Source organism: Oryza brachyantha, chromosome 8 (assembly GCF_000231095.2).
Source record: "Oryza brachyantha chromosome 8, ObraRS2, whole genome shotgun sequence".
NCBI classification, from domain to species: Eukaryota; Viridiplantae; Streptophyta; class Magnoliopsida; order Poales; family Poaceae; genus Oryza; species Oryza brachyantha.
The window spans coordinates 11,826,928-11,849,528 of NC_023170.2; the positions used below are offsets into that span (position 1 = coordinate 11,826,928).

A 22,601-nucleotide genomic window follows, 5' to 3' on the forward strand; every position below is an offset into this window, starting at 1 on the left:
TCTAGGCTCCAATTTACCGTTGTCAACGTGAGCATAAGCAGTACAACCAAATACTTTCAGGTCTGAATAATTAGCTGGGGAACCAGACCACATCTCAATTGGAGTCTTCTTATCGATGGCATAACTGGGTGAGCGATTAATAAGATAACAAGCAGTGGAAGCAGCTTCCGCCCAAAAACGTCTAGGTAAACCTGCATTTGACAGCATACAACGGGCCTTTGAAATAATTGTCCTGTTCATACGCTCAACTACGCCGTTCTGTTGAGGTGTATGAGAAACGGTGTAGTGGCGCACAATGCCTTCTGACCTACAATATGATTTAAATTGCCTAGAACAGAACTCCATCCCATTATCAGTACGAAGGACTTTCACCTTCCTTTCAGTCTGTCTTTCGACCATAGTCTTCCACTCCTTAAATACCAAAAAAGCTTCAAATTTGTGCTTTAGAAAATAGGGCCAAACTTTTCTCGAATAATCATCAACGATAGTCATCATATAACGAGCACCTCCAAATGACCTCTTACGAGCAGGACCCCATAAGTCAGAATGCACATAATCAAGAATACCTTCAGTAGTATGTGTGGATGTGGTAAACTTCACCCTCTTGTGTTTGCCAAAGATACAATGCTCACAAAATTTCAACTTTCCGATGTTTTGTCCATCTAGTAATCCTCTCTTGCTCAATTCTGCCAAACCAATTTCACTCATATGCCCGAGACGCATATGCCAAAGATCGGAATTCGATAATGAATCGGTAACTGCAGCAACATTACCTACTATCGTAGTACCTCGTAGATGGTACAAATCGGCAGTTTTAATATCAGCTTTCATCACAACAAGAGAGCCTTTTGTTACCTTCAAAATTCCGTCTCCACCGGAATATCTGTACCCTTTGCGATCAAGAGTAGATAAAGAGATGAGATTTCTCTTTAAACTGGGAATATGCCGCACATCTGATAATGTTCTAATGCAGCCATCAAACATCTTGATCTGTATAGTACCAACGCCCGCAACTTTGCAGGGCGTATTATCACCCATCAAAACATTACCACCTTGTACAGGTTCATAGGTGGTAAACCAATCCCTATTAGGGCACATATGATAGGTGCATCCAGTATCAAGAAGCCACTCGTCACTGGTTTGTACACAACCAGCATAAGCAACCAGTAATTCTGCATCTGGTTTATTATCAGTAGCAACTGCGGCTTTACCTTGCTCTTCTTGCTTACCTTTCGGTTTATAATTTCCCTTGTGCTTTTCTTTGTTCTGTAGCTTCCAACAATCGGAAATATCATGTCCACCTCTCTTGCAGTATTTGCATGACTTATACCTGCCTCTGGATTTTGATCTCCCGCGGTAGCCACTAGAACTTTTGTCTCTTGATTTGTTGTCTGTGTTCTTCTCTTGTTGCCTGCCCCGAACAACCAAGCTTTCTGGTTGTGAGTTAGATCCTTCAGAAGGTACCATCTTCTTCATCTTTTCTTTGGCTTGCAAAGCATCATAAACTTCTTGCAAAGTTAGAGTATCACGACTATACAAGATAGTATCTCTGAAATTTGCATATGAGCTAGGCAATGAGCACAACAGAATAAGGCCTAAATCCTCTTCATCATACTTTATCTCCATGGACTCAAGGTCAGCAACAATTTCCTTGAAAGTGGAGAGATGATCCATCACAGACTCATCATCTTGCAACTTGTGCAGAAATAACTTTTGCTTCAAGTGTATCTTGCTGGTTAGATCCTTTGTCATGCATATCTGTTCCAGCTTCAACCACAGCGCGGCAGCTGTCTTCTCCTTAAGCACTTCCTGCAAAATATTATTGGATAGATGAAGATGGATATATGCCATAGCCTTACGGTCTCTCTTCTTCTCATCGTCGGACCAATCATTTGTCCTTTTGTTGTTGAATCCATCAAGTGCATCATCCAGATCTTGCTGTGCAAGAATTGCACGCATCTTCACTTGCCACAATGAGAATCTTGTGTCTCGGTCCAAAAGAGGTAGATCATACTTTAAACTCGCCATTGGGAATAAATCCTGAATCTGTTGGTATTAATATGTTGAACCCAAGCAGATACGCGAAACTCCAGTGCTCGGAACGATGCACAATAGTTGATCTGACAACTTTTGGGCACACAAGATCGGGTAAATGTAGCAATTAAAACTGGAAAGAAAAACGATACTGTTACTGTAGCTGTACTATAGCTGCTACAGTAGCGCGGATTGGACGGCACGATCTGATGGCTTGTCCTTGGAACGATCAATTTTTCTCCTGCGTGCGTGCGTCTGCTCCTTTCTTTTTCTTCTGTGCGGACGCGACGTCGAGTCGGAGTCGCCGCCGATTCCGACCTGATCTCGACGGAACGGCGATTCTGTAGATCGCCGGAAAAAGCCCGGTCAGCGGTAGCAACGTAGCGTAGATTAATCTTCGCTGCTCTGATACCACTTGTTAGAAACAAAGGCACAAACGAGACACGAATTTAATGTGGAAAACTCTTGCGGGAAAAACCACGGGCGCCAACCGGCAATAATCACTATGAGGATATGATTACAATGCAGGGGAAACGATGAGAACTCTTTTCTTCCCGTGCAGACTACAAGAGTATATATAAGGGGAAAATCTAAGAGTCCTAGTAGGATTAGGCGAAAGAATCCTATTAGGAAACTAATCCGACTCCTAGTAGGAAACAACTGGGAGAAACCTACTAGGAAACTAATCCGGATATAATTCCAGTTACAATTCGGATCACATATTTAACACCTTTTTCACCTTAATGAAATTTGGTTGGCTGTCTTAGCTGACCCCGCCAAAAAAACCCAAAGATTTAAGGGAAGGAGAAGATGCTGGGCTTGCTTAGACGGTTGTTGTCTATTTGAAACACACAGACAGCTAAATAGACGGTTTGTACAATGACTTGTCTATTTGTTTGTCTGCAAAATATTTAATTTATCCTTTGACATATAAATCAAGGTAATCAATAGTACTAGCGAATAGACGAGACGCGGCGTACAACAGTGCTAGTGGTGTCGGTTTGCCATTGGAGCATATACCCTTGCTGTCTCTTCGTGAAGAGACGCTGTGGCCGTCTGTTAGATAGGACGGGGTGTTTTTGCAAATTTTGCAATATACAGCCGCTTAAAGATAGACGTTGTACATGCACCTGTCATGATTTTTCTAGAGAGTTATGTCAACGTGAGCTGATGTTTAGGTACCGGAGCCACATTTTGAAAATTTTGTGACCTGACTATTTTGAGATCAATTCAAATATATTTAATCACTTAAAACTTTGCATACCCAAACCATGCTTGGATTGATTTTAGGACTCAGTATATTTTAGATTCCATTTGGTTCTCATCATCAACAGTTTTTAGTAGATCACGTGTTAATCTGGCATGCTGCCCATGTTGCAATGTAATTAGCAAAGTTCATGTAATTGAATAATTAGCGTCAGTTATTAAGGCTATAATAAAATAAAGGGACATCTCATGCAGAACAACACATGTATGAAGCAATATTATCTGCTCGATTTTAGATGAGGAACTTAACACTTTCCATTGTACATACTCCATATTTTCCATATTTTTGTATTGCTTATATTTTCTACGAGTGCGCAACTATTTAGTTCTCATATAATTCTAAATTGTGATGCAGGTGAAGAAGGTATATGCCTACATTCACAAAAATGGGTACAAAACAAAGTTGATGGCCGCTGCCATACGCAACAAGCAAGATGTCTTTAGCCTCCTAGAGTATGTCTCTACCACTGACTGGAGATGTAGATGAAGGCGAAGATGGCCGCTACGGACACTGAGTTGATTGCACGACTACTGAGGCAGAATGTGCCACCATGCATGAACCAAGCACCTGCAATGTACATTGACTGGAGGAAACATATAGAAACATGGTCTATGTATCGGACGAATTTCCTAGCAGGAGTGCAGGACAGAAAACCACTCACCTGCTGGATCAATTCACAACACCATAGTTTTGATGAATCAGGTTTCCTAAAGCTAGTGTAGAAACTACCATTCATCCCGTCATCCGACTTGGTGAAGTAGTAAAAAAACAGTAGTGAGTGGCTGAACCCTTTTGATATCTTCAATAACATACAAACAAGAATATTAAATTCCATCAGTCCAATATATAGAGATTACAGCTTACTCATAAAGAAGGTTTCTGGAATTCTAAAGTGGTCTCTTGATGTTTGAAAATCTTCTGTTCTCATCATATACAATTCCTTTTCTACCCTATAGTGCACCAAGTGGGATCCTCACTTCTACATCCTCACCTCTCAGATCCAACGGTCCATATCAGTTTATCTTGAAATCAAGGGTAGAGATCATCGAACGGCCGAAATCTTTTTCACCTAAATAGATGCCCGAGATTGCTTCCACGGGCCATGGCTCTCCTCGGAAATTTCTCCTCCTTTTCTAACAATCTCCTTCGCATCTCCTATGTCGCCATTCCTACCGTGCAAAAACACCGACAGCTATTATTGCCCCTAACCCTAGCCGCCGCCACTACTGAAGACGCAACATCATCGGAACTGACATGACTACATGGAGGCAGCAGTATAATAATTTGCATGATGGATCCAGTTTGTACGAGGAGTTTGCTTATTTACTTATTTGACAAAAGGTAGAATTGTCTTGGCTACTGTTTGTACAAGGAGTTTAATCATGGTAACTTTGTACATAGGTTAAGTAGTCTACTAGCTTAATTTAAAAGAGTATATGTAGTACAATGCGAAATACTTAGAGCTGTACATCAACAAGCCTTCAAATTTTTCTTTGTATATTGTTCGATCTCTAAAATCAGAACTAAACAGGGTACTCTGAAGATAATCCTTTGCTACCTGGCTGTTGCTTCTGTGCTTATTGGCCAAGGTCAATTTACTGAATTCATAATTTCTTCATGTCTGATATTGGTGCAGAATTATTTAATGAGTATCTGCAGAATTATTCCTTCACTCTTCCTATGTTCTCAAGCTACAGTACTTGGATCGTCTGTGAGTTTTCCACCTCTCCAATAGAATATAGCTTTAGGTAAGTTCTGCTAATTATTAGGATTTCAAGCTCTGCCTTTGTAAAATTATGCTGCATTTCAATAGGGCAAGACTGCACTCTTATTTTGGTGTAAAATTTTAACTGTTTAATGAGTATGGAGTCATATCGGTAAGACAATGGTGATATAATATTACATAATCATTTTTTTTTTTGGCAAGCAGAGGGCTGGTCCAGCACAACAAGTGAAGAAAAGTCGGCACAGTCATCGCCCTTTTTTTTGTTTTTGGTTTAGAAGCTTGCCAATTGGTCTCACCGCTTGATCCCTTTTGCACATGTGTAGAGCAGGAGGTAGCCAGCAACCTCAATAGAGGGAATATGTTGAACGAAGAAGTCATCATGCCAGGAAAAAACCAACAGTATATGTTCTTACCGATACTAAATCATTGTGCATATGTAGTGTCATATTAGTGTAATTGCAAATGGCAAACATAAGGCCCCATTTGAAAATGAGATAAAAGAATGTGATTACACATCTCTTGTTTCAATGTTAATTGAATGTCTTCTATAAAAGAAATATAAATTAATTAATTTCATTTTTGACAGATCAATGGATTGTTACATACACATGGGACACCTAATTAAGTTGCTCCTTTGGTAATGTTTGCTTATTTAGCTGCTCTTCTTATTTTTCTTTAACCAGAAATGGGTTTTGCCTAGAATACATTTCTTTTTGTTATGTAGGTTGTTGCCGATGAATAATTGTTTTTGTATTGCTTGCAGATATCTGCCTTTAGAGGATGAAAATATTGTCTCATTTTATAACAAAGTAAATGTAGCACCCTCATCTTTTTGTTTATGGCTATGCTTATAAGCCAAAATTTGAATTTCCTACCGTAAATTTGAAGTTGATTTTGGTTTTTTTTTACCGGAGTTTATTTTCCATCGTTAACTTTTAGATTACTAAGAATACGCATATAAAATTTTATTCATAAGTTATTTTTCGTTAGTAAATATGTCGTTTAGGTTTTTCCATGGAACACCCAAACAATCACCCCAACGTTAACCAAATCTTAAATACCATTATCCTATATTATCATACATTTTTCTCATTCTAGCAATAAATTTCTATATCTGAGTTTACTCGTCGATTTTGGTTTTCAGAAAATGGTCTAAATCATGTATCCATATCCTGATACTGTATGGGATTTGAATATATCCTTAAATGGTTCCTTAAAGAAATTATTCATGCTGTGAATTCCTGAGTTATATAGCTTAGTCCGGAAGGGATAGAGCGAGAGAAGTGAACTGCTTTTCAGCTCCATATTAATTCTGTAAGAACTGCTTTAGTACATTTTTAACCTATCAATACTAGCTTTAGTGTGTCTAATTCTGCAAATCGCAGTCAGTGTAACATGCTCTAACTATGACTTCAGTGTTGGATTTAATTACTACCATAGAACATTATGCTGCCAACAGGCTACCCTGGCGGCTGGGTTTTCAATAGCTGCTGCTGCTGCAATGGGCGGCAGATCTATGGTTCAGTAGTCAGTTTAACATCTGCAAATATTTCTGCTTGATGTGAAGGGGTCAACTGCTGCTGCAAATTTTTCTAATCACAGATTTCAGTTTTTTGGATAAGGAAGAATTAGAGTTGACCGTCCCTGCTACTGCTCACCACTCACCAGATGGCTCCTTTCCACATGTAATCTCCTGGTACCAATTTCTTTTCCCCTTCACTATTAATTTCTTTTCCCTATCACTGTTGCATATTTATTCCTTATAATGCTTTATTTGTGCAGTGACCAAGTGTATACCCCATAAAATTGTTGCACTGATCTCTCTGATGAAGTGGAGGAAAAGTTGTTAAAGTTACATCTCAGGTCAGTGCGATGATTGCTATCTTTTGTTTCCTTCGGAGCTGGGGATGTTTAATTTTGTACTCTTTGTTTGTATAAAATTGTGTTGCTGCTATGCATGATCTAACTAAGTTCACCTTGATAGATAGAAAAAATAATGGTTTTGCTTTGTGCATGTACTTGTATTTTTATGTACAAATCGGGACATGAAGGTTATTTTCATCTGATGCAATACTGCATGATGTGCTTAATGGAGGGAAACAATTAATCACACATACTCATGCATAATGATTGTCTAATGGACCAAAAATTGTTTCTCTATAGTGCTACATGTCTTAGAGCTGTAGCACATCATAGATTAGAAAAAAAAGCATGCAATTCAGTCATGAAAGAGTCACTAAACTAAATCTTACTTTTATAGATTAGTTCTCATCTATGTCAGATTAGTTCACCAGATGTATGAAAGAGTCGTAACCAGTATACACTCCCTGCTTATGTGTGAAGGTCAGTTAAACTGTCAGAAGCTATGCACGATGAGCTACTGCAAATTTTATCTATTATGTTTTATCTAAAAATCAAGCTAAAATGTCATAATATGATGAAAATTTATGTAGATTTATAATGGTAAAGCATTATTATGATGTAACTCGCCAAAAATACATGGATAAAGGTCCTCCAGCAAAATCACCAGTATATAACATATAGTCACGGTGGCTAGATTGTATTATGAGAATTATACTTCAATCTCATTTGCAGTTTACTCGGAGTTGAAAAATGCTCTATCTTTCTATATAAGTTCTATTTAATCTCACAATTCTTACAGTCTCTAAAGCATTCAAGACATGTTGAATATGGTGCAAGGCCATTAGTTATGTCATGCCAACTTCTTGCACCTCTTGATATATATTGTTTTGTAACGAATAGGTGATAGCTATCATAGTTTTTATTATCACGTCTAGATCTCTTTTTGTGTTACTCCTGTTAATAATCGCTTATGTACTGTTCTATGAGTTACTCGTGCTGATTACAGTGATACATTTTAGTTGTCTGATATATGATTTTATATTTTAAAATAATATTTTGAACGTTCTTATTTTATAATATATTATCAAATACATTATGACACCATAGCTTTAGCACGACAAATTACTAGTCCAAAACAATAGACAAAACCAATTCCTATCCCACATCCAGCACCAGCTCCCAACCCCAACTGCACACCAAGGAATCCAGGCCCAATTCGTGCACCTGTTCAGCCACAAAGAAGTGAGTGGAACTGGGAAAAGAAAAAGATCACAGGACTACGTAGGATCAAACAATGCCAGTAATCAGCATATGCAAAATCATATATTCATATATGATTTAGTTCCAGAGTACCATCCTACATAGATTGTTATCTGCAATTGTTTTTATTTAATATTCGTGAGGATAACATCTTGTACTGAAATTTTGTAACAACTAGTAATATATTTATTGCAGTATAGGTGCGTACTTGTATACAGGAGTGCAAGTGGGATTACACCCCTACTTGTATATTGTGTCACTTTAGATATTGTTCTTTATTACTTCATTACTAACGAATAAACTGCTTAGTCCATCTCGTACAACATTAATATATATATTTGACACTGCTCCGACGCGTCGATTAAACATATACTCCCTCCGTCTCCGAATGTAATGTTTGACGCCGTTAACTTTTTAACACATGTTATCGATCGTTTTATTCAATTTTTTTATAAAATATGTAAAACTATATATACGCATAAAAGTATATTTAACCATAAATAAAATGATATAAAAATAATTAATAAATATATATTTTTTTGAATAAGACGAATAGTCAAAAAGTGTATAAAAAACTAACGGCGTCAAACATTTAGAGACGGAGGAAGTACTTATTTGTTACATGTTACCTAAACCGTCATAGAAGAGTTAATAAGATGATTTAATATGATATATCACTCCATAAAATCAAATTTGATTTATACAAGTTATATAAAGAGCAAATTAAATAGAATTATGTGGAGTGATTTGTACTTGTTATAACCATATTCACATTTATATTTGTTATTTTTGTTACAACTTGTATTATAAGTTGAATTTATTGAAAGTGCATCTAGCCCCTAAACGAAGTTTTGGATGATTAATGACAATGCTAGCCAAGCATGTGTGCGCTAATGAGATGTGATTGCAGAGAAGTTTAAATGATCAATTCAATTGAAGGATTACTTGATAAAACTTAGAGCATGTGTGACCCAAAGCGACGGCTCTACGAAGACGAAGGCGCTTGAAGGCGTATTTTATTTTTTCTTTTTGAGTCGTAGGAACTCCGTACTATTAAGAGGGTTCACCAGAAGCTAAGCATGCATCCAAGAGTGGTTAGGGTTGAGTCGAAGTCGAGCGAAGGCTCGCTGCTGTTTTTCCTGAAGCAGGGACAGGACGGTCCGGTCCTTGGTCCAGCCCCTGCTTAAGTCGAGCGTGTGGACGGTCCGGCCCCAAGCCGGACAGTCCGATGGCCGGACGGTCCGGACTTTGGTCCGGCCCCTGCTCACTCTGCAAGGGAATAGGTAAGATTGATAGTGGATTCTTGTGCTTTCTTATAGAAGGCTGCAGGGTAGAGCGAATTGCAATCTAGGGCTGGGCAAGCCGCCTTGATCTTGACCTTGGTGGTCGATCGAAGGGGTTGCTAGTCCCTAGTTGTGAATTCTTAGACCCGTGTTGGCCTTGTGGGAGGAAGCCAAGAGAGGAAAAGGATCGAGAGAGATCCCGCTTGCAGGAGCACCTCAGCGGAGAGTAGGATCGAAAGATCCGAACTTCGGGATAAATCTCTCGTGTCTTTATTCTTATGATTTCGTGTTCTGTTTGTTCCTGCGATGTTTCTGCTGTTTTATTGCACACACAATCACATCACGTTTCCAGGAACATCACCGAAAAGGTAGACTGTCAAGTCTGCATTTTTCACTGACCGGACGGTCCGGTGTTCTAACCAGGACGGTCCGGTCAAAGCTCTCGGCCCAACCCGAGAGTGCCGACCGGACGGTCCGGCCATAGGCCCAGACGGTCCGGCCCCTGTACTGACCGCTGCAATTTGAAAGAATTTTCAGGACACCTATTCACCCCCCTCTAGGCTGTCTCTCTGGGACTTCAATTGGTATCAGAGCCAGATTCTTCTGAAAAGGCTTAAAAGCTTGAAGTGATCCAAGATGGGAGACAAGACTAGCGACGTTTCCAATAACAACAACCGTACATATAAAGATGGTGGAGAAGGCTCTACCAAAAAGGGAGCCTCTATTGAGTTTGATTACTCTAAACTCAATACTTCATCATCTAACATTTCTATCTCTTTCGGCCGTGCACCTTCCTTTGATGGTACTCACTATGGGGCATGGAAACATAAAATGAGACTTCATCTAATCTCCTTGCATCCAAGTGTTTGGAAAGTTGTGTGCACAGGTGTGAAGGATATGCTGGAAGATGAAGAAGATCTCACTCCGGCGCAAGAGCTCCTCATCCACCGCAATGCTCAAGCGGCAAGCGTGATTCTCAACTCCTTGAGCCCGGAAGAATTCAACAAGGTTGATCAACTTGATGAAGCCAAGGAGATTTGGGACACGCTCCGCATTGCTCATGAAGGATCAAGAGGGGTTCGAGAATCCAAGATTGAACTTCTTGAAGGGAAGCTAGGAAGGTTCGTGATGGAAGATGACGAAACACCTCAAGAGATGTATGACCGGATGATGGTCATAGTGAACAAGATCCGTGGCCTTGGGAGTGAAGACATGACGGATCATGGGGTGGTGAAGCGCTTGCTCCGGGCAATTTCACCAAGAAATCCTACCTTGGTGACTTTGATCCGTGAGTCAAGCAGTTTTAAAAGAATGACTCCAAGTGACGTGCTCTCAAGGATCATCTCGCATGAACTCTTGGAGGAAGAAGCCAAGAAAGTTAAGAAATACACCACCAATGTCGCCCAAGCCAAGAACAAGGAGATTGCATTCAAGGTAAAGAAGACTAACTCCAAGCTTCAAGAAGAGAGCTCAACTGACTCGGAGAGTGAGGATGAAGAACTCACTCTCTTGGTTCACAAATTGAAGAAATTCCTCCGCAAGAAGAGCTATGGGAGAAAGGATGAGGACCGGTACAAGAGGCAATCCAAGAAAACATGCTATGAGTGCAAGGAGTTTGGGCACTTTATAGCAGATTGCCCCAAGCTCGCTAAGAACAAGGAGGGCAAGGGCAAGACCAAGTATTTCAAGAAAAGGCCCGGGAGAGCTCACATTGGTGAAGAGTGGTTCTCAAGCGACAATGAGAGCGACAAAGAGGAGGAGCCCAAGTCAAGCGACTCCAAGAGCAAAGGCGTCGCTACCATGGCCATATCGTCATCAAGCACGGAGCGGCTCTTCTCCAACTTGAGCGACGACAACGGTGATCATATGCCATTGTGCCTCATGGCGCAAGGGCACAAGCTATATCTAGCTCTCAAGCATCATGTTGACTCTAGTGATGATGATGATATAGACCATGATAATGATGATGCTTTGCTTAGAGATTTTAGCAAACCCGCTCTCATTCATATCGCTAAACTCATGAAAGTGCTAGAAGAAAAAGGAAGGATCTCTTGAGAGGCAAGAGGATATCCTTATTCAAGAGAGGATAAAAAATAACTCTCTTGAAAACGTCCTTGCCGGAAAGGATGAAAAGATGGTTAATTTGTCTAAAGAGCTTACGCTAGCAAATCAAACCATAACCAATCTTTAAGGATGTCAATGAAACCCTTGAGGAAACTATTATGTCCATGAATGTGAGGCATAATGGTCTTGAGAATGAAATTGACAATCTTAAGCACAACCTCTCCAACTCCAAGGACGACACAATAGTCAAAACTATTCTTGATTGTGAGAAATACAAAACTATTGACATAAGTGTTGTTGAGACTAACAATGCACCTCTCAAAGAGTTGAAGAAAGAAAATGAGAGGTTGGAGACCTTGGTAAAGTTTGGATGCATTCGAACTTACCAGTCCAAGTATGCTCTCTTCAAGACAATCACCTCTTATAACAACAAGGATAAGAGGGGTCTTGGATATTCCCCCGACTCAAATGTAAGCCCAAAAAGAGTAATGATCAATGGTAAACCATGTGTTGCATTTGTGAAGGAAAGGGAGTCAACTGCTGAAGAGGACACAAAAATCAGCCCTGAGGACAAACAGTCCGAACAGGGCCGGACAGTCCTGCCTGAGTCCTCTGTTCAACAGAGAAGGCAGGCCGGACGGTCCGGCCAGGCTCGGACAGTCTGGTCCGGCCCCTCTGTTCAACAGAGAGGGCAGACCAGACAGTCTGGTCTGGGTCGGTCAGTCCGGTCAGACTTCTCGGTCTCGCAGAAGGGTCCGGCCGGACGGTCCGGTCCCAAGGACCGGACGGTCCGACCTGAGCTGTCAGCCTGGCAGAGAGTACCAGCCAGACAGTCTGCTCCTACGGGTCGGACAGTCTGACCCCAGCTGAGCAGAAAGGTTGACTTTGAGCTCTCCTCAGTTCATGAGGATCCAGCTCGAATTAGACTTATCTATGGCTCTCATGTGATCATGAAGAACAACCGTGGACGTGTGGTTGCTATCTTCATTGGATCAAGTCAAGAGAAGCGAATGCCAAGCATATGGATCCCAAAGGAGTTGATCACTATTGTTAAGGGACCCAAACTTAAACAAGTTTGGGTACCTAAATTGCATGCTTGACTTATTTCTTGTAGGCATACTCCTCCGGTGGCTCGAGTTGGGTGATCGATAGCGGATGCACTAATCATATGACCGGAGAAAGGAGTATGTTTATCTCGCTCGACGAGAATGGAGGAAATTGCGACGACATTATCTTTGGAGATGAGAACAAAGGAAAGGTAATGGGCTTAGGTAAAATTGCTATCTCCAAAGACAATTCTCTCTCAAATGTCCTTCTCGTTGAGTCCCTTAGCTACAATCTACTCTCGGTTTCTCAATTATGTAAGCTTGGATTTAATTGCCTCTTCACCGATATAGATGTTACCGTCTTTGGGAGAGATGGCAAATCGGAAGTGTTTAAGGGAAGATTAAAGGGGGATCTCTATCTTGTTGACTTCAACAATGATAGAGTTAACTCTAAATCTTGCTTAATCGCCAAATCGACTCTTGGATGGCTTTGGCATCGACACCTTGGTCACTCCGGGATGAGAAATTTGTCAAATCTTCTAAAGGGGGAGCACATTCTTGGCTTATCTAATGTCATTTTTGAGAAAGACCGAGTTTGTAGTGCTTGTCAAGCGGGAAAGCAAGTTGGAACCTTCCACCCCACAAAGAACATCATGACGACTACAAGACCATTGGAGTTATTGCACATGGATCTTTTTGGACCAATAGCTTATCTAAGCTTGGGAGGTAACAAACACAGTCTAGTAATTATTGATGACTTTTCGTGCTTCACTTGGGTCTTCTTTCTCTATGACAAGAGCGAAACTCAAGAAATCTTCAAGAAATTTGCGAAGAGAGCGCAAAATGAGTTTGAAGTGAAGATAAAAGGAGTTCGGAGTGATAACGGAGGAGAATTCAAGAATACCCAAGTTGAAGAGTTTCTTGATGAAGAGGGAATCAAGCACGAGTTCTCCGCTCCATATGATCCTCCTCAAAATGGGATTGTGGAAAGGAAGAACCGGACACTTATCGAGATGGCTCGGACAATGCTTAATGAGTAGAAGACTCCGGATGTCTTTTGGGCCGAAGCCGTCAACACCGCGTGCCACTCCCTCAACCGTCTATACCTCCACAAACTTCTCAAGAAAACTGCATATGAACTTCTAATCGGTAAAAAGCCAAACGTATCCTACTTTCATGTCTTTGGTTGCAAATGTTTCATTCTTAGCAAAAGGCCTAGATCATCTAAGTTTGCATCCAAAGTAGGTGAAGGTTTTCTATTAGGATATGAGGCAAACGCACGTGTCTATCGGGTTTTCAACAAAACCACCGGTATTGTTGAAATCACAAGGGATGTGACGTTTGATGAAACTAATGGCTCTCAAGTAGAGCAAGTTGAAGTGAATGATGCAGAAGTTGGAATTTTGCGGGAGGATATAGACAACAAGGCTGTTGGTGATGTAAGACCTCGGGAGGTTGAGGGGGAGCAAGAGGAAGAACGAGATGTTCAACAAGAATCCTCAACCAAAGATGATCCCGGACTAGTTGATGATGATGGTGGCAATAAAAACCTTGGGGATGAGATTGATGTCATGGGCGCATGTGAGCAAGAATCGGCTCCGGCCCCCACGGTGCCCTATCCTGGAATTCATCAAACAGTACAAAGGGATCACCCGGTGGACAACATCATTGGTGATATGAGGAAAGGGGTAACGACTCGATCCCGAATTGTAAGTTTTTGTGAAAATTACTCATTTGTCTCATCTTTGGAACCAGTGAAAGTGGAAGACGTGCTTGGAGACCCGGATTGGGTAACGGCCATGCAAGAAGAGCTCAACAACTTCAAAAGAAATGAAGTGTGGTCTCTAGTGGAAAGGCCCAAGCAAAATGTCATCGGGACCAAGTGGGTTTTCCGGAACAAGCAAGGTGAGCATGGGATCGTCACAAGAAACAAAGCAAGGTTAGTGGCCCAAGGTTTCACTTAAGTCGAAGGACTTGACTTCGGTGAAACCTTTGCACCGGTTGCCCGCCTTGAGTCCATTCTCATTCTATTAGCTTATGCCGCTAACCATGATTTTAAGTTATACCAAATGGACGTCAAGAGCGCCTTTCTCAATGGACCAATCTCCGAATTGATATATGTGGAGCAACCGCCGAGCTTCGAAGATCCAAAGCACCCCTACCACGTCTACAAGCTACACAAGGCTCAATATGGGCTCAAGCAAGCACCAAGGGCATGGTACGAGTGTCTTTGCAATTTCCTAACCAAGAACGGTTTCAAAATCGGGAAGGCCGACACTACTCTCTTCACCAAGAAATTTAAGAATGACCTATTTGTATGCCAAATTTATGTCAACGACATAATATTTGGCTCAACTAATGTTTCATTTAGTGAAGAGTTTAGTAGGATCATGACCAAAAGGTTTGAGATGTCCATGATGGGAGAATTAAAGATCTTCCTCGGCTTGCAACTAAGGCAACTCAAGGATGGCATGTTCATTTCGCAAACAAAGTATCTGAAAGATGTCCTTAAAAAGTTTGATATGGATGGCGCCAAACCCATCAAGACGCCAATGCCTATAAATGGACACCTCGACCTTGATGTAAATGGTAAGGAGATAGATATCAAGGTATATCGCTCAATCATCAGCTCCCTCCTTTATCTTTGCGCATCTAGGCCCGACATAATGCTTAGTGTATGCATGTGTGCTCGCTTTCAAGCTGCTCAAAAAGAATGTCATTTAGTGGTCGTTAAGAGAATCTTGAGGTATTTGGTTCACACTCCAAACCTAGGGCTTTGGTATCCGAAAGGATACAATTTTGAGCTAGTGGGCTACTCCGACTCGAATTATGCCGGGTGTAAGGTTGATAGAAAAAGTACTACAGGGACTTGTCAATTCCTTAGACAGTCTCTAGTCTCATGGTCATCCAAGAAACAAAATTCCATAGCCATATCCACCGCCGAAGCCGAATACATAGCTGCGGGTGCGTGTTGTGCCCAACTCCTATGGATGAAACAAACTCTCCAAGATTTTGGATACACCATGACTAGGATCCCCCTCCTTTGTGAGAATGAGAGTGCTATAAAAATAGCCAACAACCCAGTCCAACACTCAGGAACCAAACATATCGATATACGACACCATTTCTTGAGGGACCATGAAACCAAAGAAGACATTTCCATAACCCATGTGAGAACCGAACACCAACTAGCCGACATCTTCACCAAGCCCTTAGATGAGAAAAGGTTTTGTGAGTTCAGAAATGAACTAAATATCTTGGATTCTCGCAACATTGCATGAAAAACGGCTTGACTTTTCAAATAGTTAAGTCAATTTTATACACATGTTAGAACAACATGAGTCTTCGTATTTCTAGAGGTCAATTCTTAAACAGAATTGGTCTTAAATACCAGGAGTAAGGCTCAAATATTTCCAAACAAAATTTCAAAATTCTTGTTTTTCAAACTTGGTTGCGAAAATTGTTGAGTGCTTTGCGAAAACTTGATTTCTAGATTGCGAAAATGGTTGTTGACTTAAAAATCATAGTTTTGTACTGATTGCTTGATCTGATTCTCAAGTTGAATAGCCAAATCTTCTTAGAGTCAGTTTCGCTTCAGCCTCTTTTATTTCCACCAGTGTCTAGTCTAGACCGGATAGTCCGTCCCCAGCCGGACTGTCCGGCCAGCTCCCTCGGCCTGCTTCGCAAAGTCCCAGCCGGACGGTCCGGTCACTACCCGGACAGTCCGGCCGGCGACTCCCTTAACTGCCCCCAGGCCGAGCAGAGAGAGGAAATCTCTCTCATTTCCTCTCTCCCTCAAACCCCAACTCCCTCTCACCCCCACAGAGGTGATTTTGGGTTTGCACCGTCGAAAAGGCTTCGGATTCCACGTTTTTCACTGCATTGGTGGTGAGGAACTCGCCCCTGAACGCGGAATCGACATTCCCCAACTCCAGGTATTGGTTTCAATCTTTTTCTAGGGTTTTCACCTTGTTTTAGCCCGATCTCTAAATCTGTTAGGTTCTAACAACTTTCGACCATAGAAAACCACTTAGTTAGATGTCTAGTTTACCGATCTACTGGCCAAAATCACACACTCAACCACCTGTTCTTGCCCAGACAGTCCGGTGTTCAAGGTCGGACGGTCCGGCCGGCCCTCTCGGTTTGGCAGAGCACTTGGACCGGACGGTCCGGCCCTTGGCCGGACGGTCCGGCTCAGTTTCTCTGGCCAGACAGTGAGCTACGACCGGACTGTTGTGTGCTTGTCCGGACTGTCCGACCCACAGCTAGTCCGATTAATTCTTTCATGCTTCTTGATTCTTGCACTTTTTGTCCTCAATCATGACTTCAGAAAAGCGTCAGAAGGCTCGTCAGGAGCTATCTACAGAGACAGACAGTGAGGATTCCCCTCCGGTTGAGTTGCCAAGAGGGAAAATGACAAAAGGAAAGAAGGTGGCAACCAAAGCGGGAGGCAAGCGAGCTGCTATCCGTAAGCGCTCCATGGGGATTGTGATTGAGGCCCTGTTTCTTTCAGCTTAGGATTATTATAATCTAGATTACTGGGAGTAAACTGAAAGAAATAGACAACTTATTGAAATAGCTTATTATAATCTGGAGCCCAACTTATTATAATCTGATAAGCTAATTTAGGTGAGCTTTTTCTAGCTTATTGAGTGAAAAATTACCCACCATGCCACCCCACTCTCCCTTTAAACTTACAAACCCAATAATCTAGGCTCTAATAATCTAGGAAAGAAACAACTCACAGCTTATTGTACTACAGATTATAACAATCTAGCTTATAATAATCTAACTCAATAATCTAGATTATAATAATCTTAAGCTGAAAGAAACAGGGCCTGAGTCTCCTCCGCATCCCCGTACTCGTAGTCAGACAGGTTGAGAGACCGCTTCACCTATCTCCCCCTCATCCCTTCCTGCCAAGAGCAAGAAAGCCAAGAAAGCTAAAAAGTCCAAGAAATCCAAGAAGCAGAAGGGGAAGGAACCAGTTGGTGGTAGCTCCTCTCGACCTTCCCGTCGTGAGTCGAGTGGCCGCCCCCTTGAGCTATGGAAAAGAAGGGTTGTGATGCACTGTAACCAGTTTGAGACTCCAAGGAAGAGCATTGACTACATGAGGTGCATGGGAAAGACCAGAGTTGATCGTTTGAAGGCTCCAGAACAGCAGTACCTGTGTGAAGCAGATTACCGTTTCAAGACCCAGGTGCAAGTGGATTGGTACAACTCAGTGTTCCTCGGCAGGACCAATTCCTCACAGAGATGAAATGGGTGAATTGGGACTACTTGCAGGCTTCTACTAATCCGGTAGCTAAACAAGTGATCAAGATGTGCATCGACAAGGATGTCAGTGGCATCATGTGCTTGGAGAAGAATTGGAATGAGGAGCTGATTGGACAGTTCTTTGCGACTGTATTTTTTGTGGAGACGGAGGATGAGACTGAACAGCAGATGCGGTGGCTGACTGAAGGGGAAGAGTATACTGTGACCATGTCACAATTTGCCACCATCTTGGAACTCGATGCACTCGATCTGAACAAGCCCAGCATACACGCAGAGTCCCCAATGTCTTTAGATGTGGTTCGCACCTTGTATGCAGACCGGATGCCGGCAGGGGCACTTGGCTCGACCAAGGGGCTCCTTCCTCATTACGATCTATTACTCAAGCTTTTGAAGACTACTGTTTCGCCCAAGAGTGGCGATAAGACAACCCTTACCTCCAGGCACCATACCTTGCTGTTGCGCATGAGGGAAAATGCACCTCCTTTCAGCATCATGAAGTATATCTGGTATGAGCTGCAGCAAATCATCCTGGATGCCTCCCGTGGACTTGCATATGCTCCATACCTGCATCTGATGATTGAGACAGTCACTGGTCTGTGTTTTGTAGCTGACTGTGCTCACCACAGTTACAAGCCCCTTCTCCCCAAAGTCAGCAAAACGAAAGGGAAGTCCACTGCCTCAGCTCGCCCCTCCACTCCGCAGATTCCTGAGCGCCCATCTTCAGGATCGCTTTCTCCTTTCAAGAAAGCGCTCTCTGCTATCTTTGGGATCTGCAAGAAGACAGCAGTGAAAGTAAAATCCAACGAAAGAAAGATCAATCAGCTTCTGTGTGAGTCTAGGGATGAGATTCCCTCTAAGTCCGAGGATGAGGTCTACGAGGATCCCTTTGCTGCCTATGAGGCTGCCCGTACCATCGTCCGTGACGTCGGTGCATCCTCTTCTCGCCCTTCTCCTGTTGATAGTGATGTCGACACCGAGGAGGAGGAGTATGTTGAGGAGGACAACAAGGAGTCCGAGGTGCCTGCAGTGGAGTCCTCAGAGGAGGCCGAGTCTGATGAAGGTGAGGCAGCAGACGATGAGAATGGAGATGCACAAGCAGAGGGGGAGCCAGAGCAGCAGGCAGGACAGCTGCTAGAGCAGGCGGCCCTAGAGCCTCAGGTTTCAGGTGGCCACTCTACTCAGCAGGAGTTTGTGTTTGGTGCACCTCAGATGGAAGATCCAGCTCAGCCAGAAGTAGCTGCAGAGGCGGAGGGCACTGAGAGTGATGGGATTTAGACAGAGGACGACACTGCGAGCATCGCCTCTGGCGCCACTGAGATTGTCCCGTCAGATGAGGATTGACCATCTCATTCCCCTGCTTGCTCCCTTTTCTAGTGTATTGATGCCAAAGGGGGAGAAGTTGCAGAATTAAGAGGGGTCAAAATGTTTCTGAGTCTGTGTCGGCCGGACCGACCGCCCTGAAGCCAGATAGTCCGGCCCCCTTTATCCTGTGTTTTGAACTTTTGTGTTGCTGGGATGTATTGACTGTAGGCTAGCTCGCATTTAATTTCCTTGCTATGTATTGTGTGTTCGTCACATGAACTCGTATGCCTTACGTTAGAAAAGTTCAAGTTTCATGCATAATTGCTTGTTGAAGGTAGCACTCTTCTAGGGGGAGCTAGATTTATTGCATCTCTGCATATATGATGTTTTATTGTCATGCGTTGTCTAGTATTGTCATCAATCATCAAAAAGGGGAGATTGAAAGTGCATCTAGCCCCTAAACGAAGTTTTGGATGATTAATGACAATGCTAGCCAAGCATGTGTGCGCTAATGAGCTGTGATTGCAGAGAAGTTTAAAGGATCAATTCGATTGAAGGATTACTTGATAAAACTTAGAGCATGTGTGACCCGAAGCGACGACTCTACGAAGACGAAGGCGCTCGAAGGCGTATTTTATTTTTTTCTTTTTGAGTCGTAGGAACTCCATACTATTAAGAGGGGTCACCAAAAGCTAAGCATGCATCCAAGAGTGGTTAGGGTTGAGTCGAAGTCGAGCGGAGGTTCGCTGCTGTTTTTCCTGAAGCAGGGACAGGACGGTCCGGTCCTTGGTCTGACCCCTACTTAAGTCGAGTGTGTGGACGATCCGGCCCCAAGTCAGACAGTCCGCTGGCCGGACGGTCCGGACCTTGGTCCGACCCCTGCTCTGAGTGAGTGAGTTAAGTGTCGGCCGGACGGTCCGGTCCCCTAGCCGGACAGTCCGGTTAGGTTTCTTTTCCAACGGCTAAGTGACGTCTGCCAGCCTATAAAAGGGGCTCTTGAGATCTAGCCGTTGGTGAGGCTTTCTGTTCGAGTTTTCTGGTTGCTAGGGCAAGTTTAGCACCTCTCAAGCCTCCCCACTAACCCAATACACCTCCTAGAGAGATTAATCGTTGGATCATGTCTTAGAGAGAGTGTTAAGGTTAGTGAGTGATAGAGTGTTCATTCTCGGGCGTTGATGGATGCATGTGGAGTCAAGGTGGCATATTACTGTTGGAGATTGATCTCCTAGACGGATAGGCGTCGCCCGCGAGCCTCCGATTCATGTGGATCGCCCGGGAGCAAGTTGTGAAGGTTGGTGTCTAACCTCCGCAAGGAAATAGGTAAGATTGATAGTGTATTCTTGTGTTTTCTCATAGAAGGCTGCAGGGTAGAGCGAATTGTAATCTAGGGCTGGGCAAGCCACCTTGATCTTGACCTTGGTGGTCGATCGAAGGGGTCGCTAGTCCCTAGTTGTGAATTCGGAGACGTGTGTTGGCCTTGTGGGAGGAAGCCAAGAGAGGGAAAGGATCGAGAGAGATCCCGCTCGCAGGAGCGCCTCAACGGAGAGTAAGATCGAAAAATCCGAACTTCGGGATAAATCTCTCGTGTCTTTATTCTTATGATTTTGTGTTCTGTTTGTTCATGCGATCTTTCTACTATTTTATTACACACACAATCACATCACGTTCCCAGAAACATCACCGAAAAGGTAGACTGTCAAGTCTGCATTTTTCGCTGACCGGACGGTCCGGTGTTCTAACCAGAACGGTCCGGCCAGAGCTCTCGGCCTAACCCGAGAGTGCCGACTGGACGGTCCGGACATAGGCCCGGATGGTCCAGCCCCTGTACTGACCGCTGCGATTTGAAAGAATTTTCAGGACACCTATTCACCCCCTCTAGGCTGTCTCTCTGGGACTTCATTTATTAACCTATATATATGTGAAGTGATATATATCATATTAATAAAATTTCTTTTTTAAAAAAAGTTATAGCTATTTAGTTGACATGCAAAAAATTAAGTGGATATCCGTGCATGAAAAATACTTCCGCATGTTTAGCTTATATTTGGCAGAAGTACTTAGAACAAGTACACACTTATAATTTACAAGATGAACCAGCTGCAAAGAATACTACAAAGGCAAAGACTCAAAACAAGGTGATTGGCAACCAAATAGTAGAAGAAACTATGGAAAGTGAAAACAACTGATCCTTAACACGAACAGTATACATCTCCGGATGCTACAGACACAAAACTACATGATTCAATTCACAAACCACTTCCTTTTTTTAGGATTGACCAGAAGATTATGAAATATGAACATAAGTCAAACTCTGCATCTGATAATCTGACATTCTGACACGATCAGACCTGACTCTCCCTGACCTTGTTGAAGTGCACAAAGTCGACGGCGACCGCGACGCTGCCGTCCGCCCGCTTCACGACGAACCTCTCCACCAGCACCGACCCGCCGGCGGCGAACTTCCCGGCCTCCCCGTGCTCGTCGACCCATCCTCCCCTGTACTCCTCCCACAGCATCCTCTCCCACAGGCTCGCGGACACGCCCACCCTCTGGCCGGCAACCGCGCGGAACCACACGTACCCGTCGCCGTGGCGTTCGCCAGCCGAGGCCTCCTGCTTCCCCTCGACGCTCCCGCCGATGAGCACCCTCTTGCCCTCCAGCTTCCCGAAGCCGTCGCCGTGCACGGGCTCCCACCGCTGCTCGAGCGACACCTCGTAGAACGTGGCTCGGTCCATCTGCTCCGGCGGGGCGACGCCGGTCTCCTTGATGAGGAAGAAGGGGGTGTACCATTTCCCGACGGCCGTTGGCGACGTCGTCGTCGTCGCCGCCGGGAAGGCCTCGAGGAGGAAGTTGTTGGCGCCGGCGAGCTGGCGCGACCGGAGCGCGGCGTTCAGGCCCGGCGCCTCGCCGAGGTCGAAGTGCTTCGACTTGGAGGCGTACACGCGCCAGTACTTCTTGCGGTAGAGGAAGTAGGGGAACCCGTCGGCGGCGACGGACCTCGCCGTGAACCGCCCACGCCGGCGCTGGACGATCTCGACCTGCTGGTACACGTCGGCGGGGTCGAACGGCCGCGGCTTGGCGTCATTGATGCAGCGGCAGAAGCAGAACGTGGTCATGTCCTCCTCGCGGGAGCACGCCCTGACGAGGCCCTTGTACTTGCCGGTGGCCACGACGGCGTAGTACCGGTTCGACGCCAGCGGCTGGTCGGGGATGGGGACGAACACGACGGCGTCGCTGTACGTCGTGCTGCTCTCGCCGTGCTGCTCCGTGTACCGGACCGTCAGCACGCGGTTCTGCGGGAACGGCAGGTCGCGGACGCGCGACCCGCCGCACGTGCCCCAGCAGCACGTCTCGTCGTCGTCGCCGTCGTCGTCGGGGCCCTTCACGACGAGGTAGCCGGAGCCCCGGCCCTCCGACGGCGGCTGGGACGCCGCCTCCGGGTGGCTCTTGAAGAGGGAGAGCGGCTTGGTCGCGTACAT

General features: G+C 44.0%; 1 protein-coding gene across 1 annotated transcript; it reads right to left on the bottom strand.

The window, feature by feature from the left end:
• Positions 1–21,137: 21,137 nt before the first annotated feature.
• Positions 21,138–22,601, bottom strand: LOC102717642. The gene has a single exon (XM_040526625.1). The coding sequence runs from the start codon at positions 22,599–22,601 to the stop codon at positions 21,465–21,467; it is 1,137 nt and encodes a 378-aa protein (XP_040382559.1). The 3' UTR covers positions 21,138–21,464.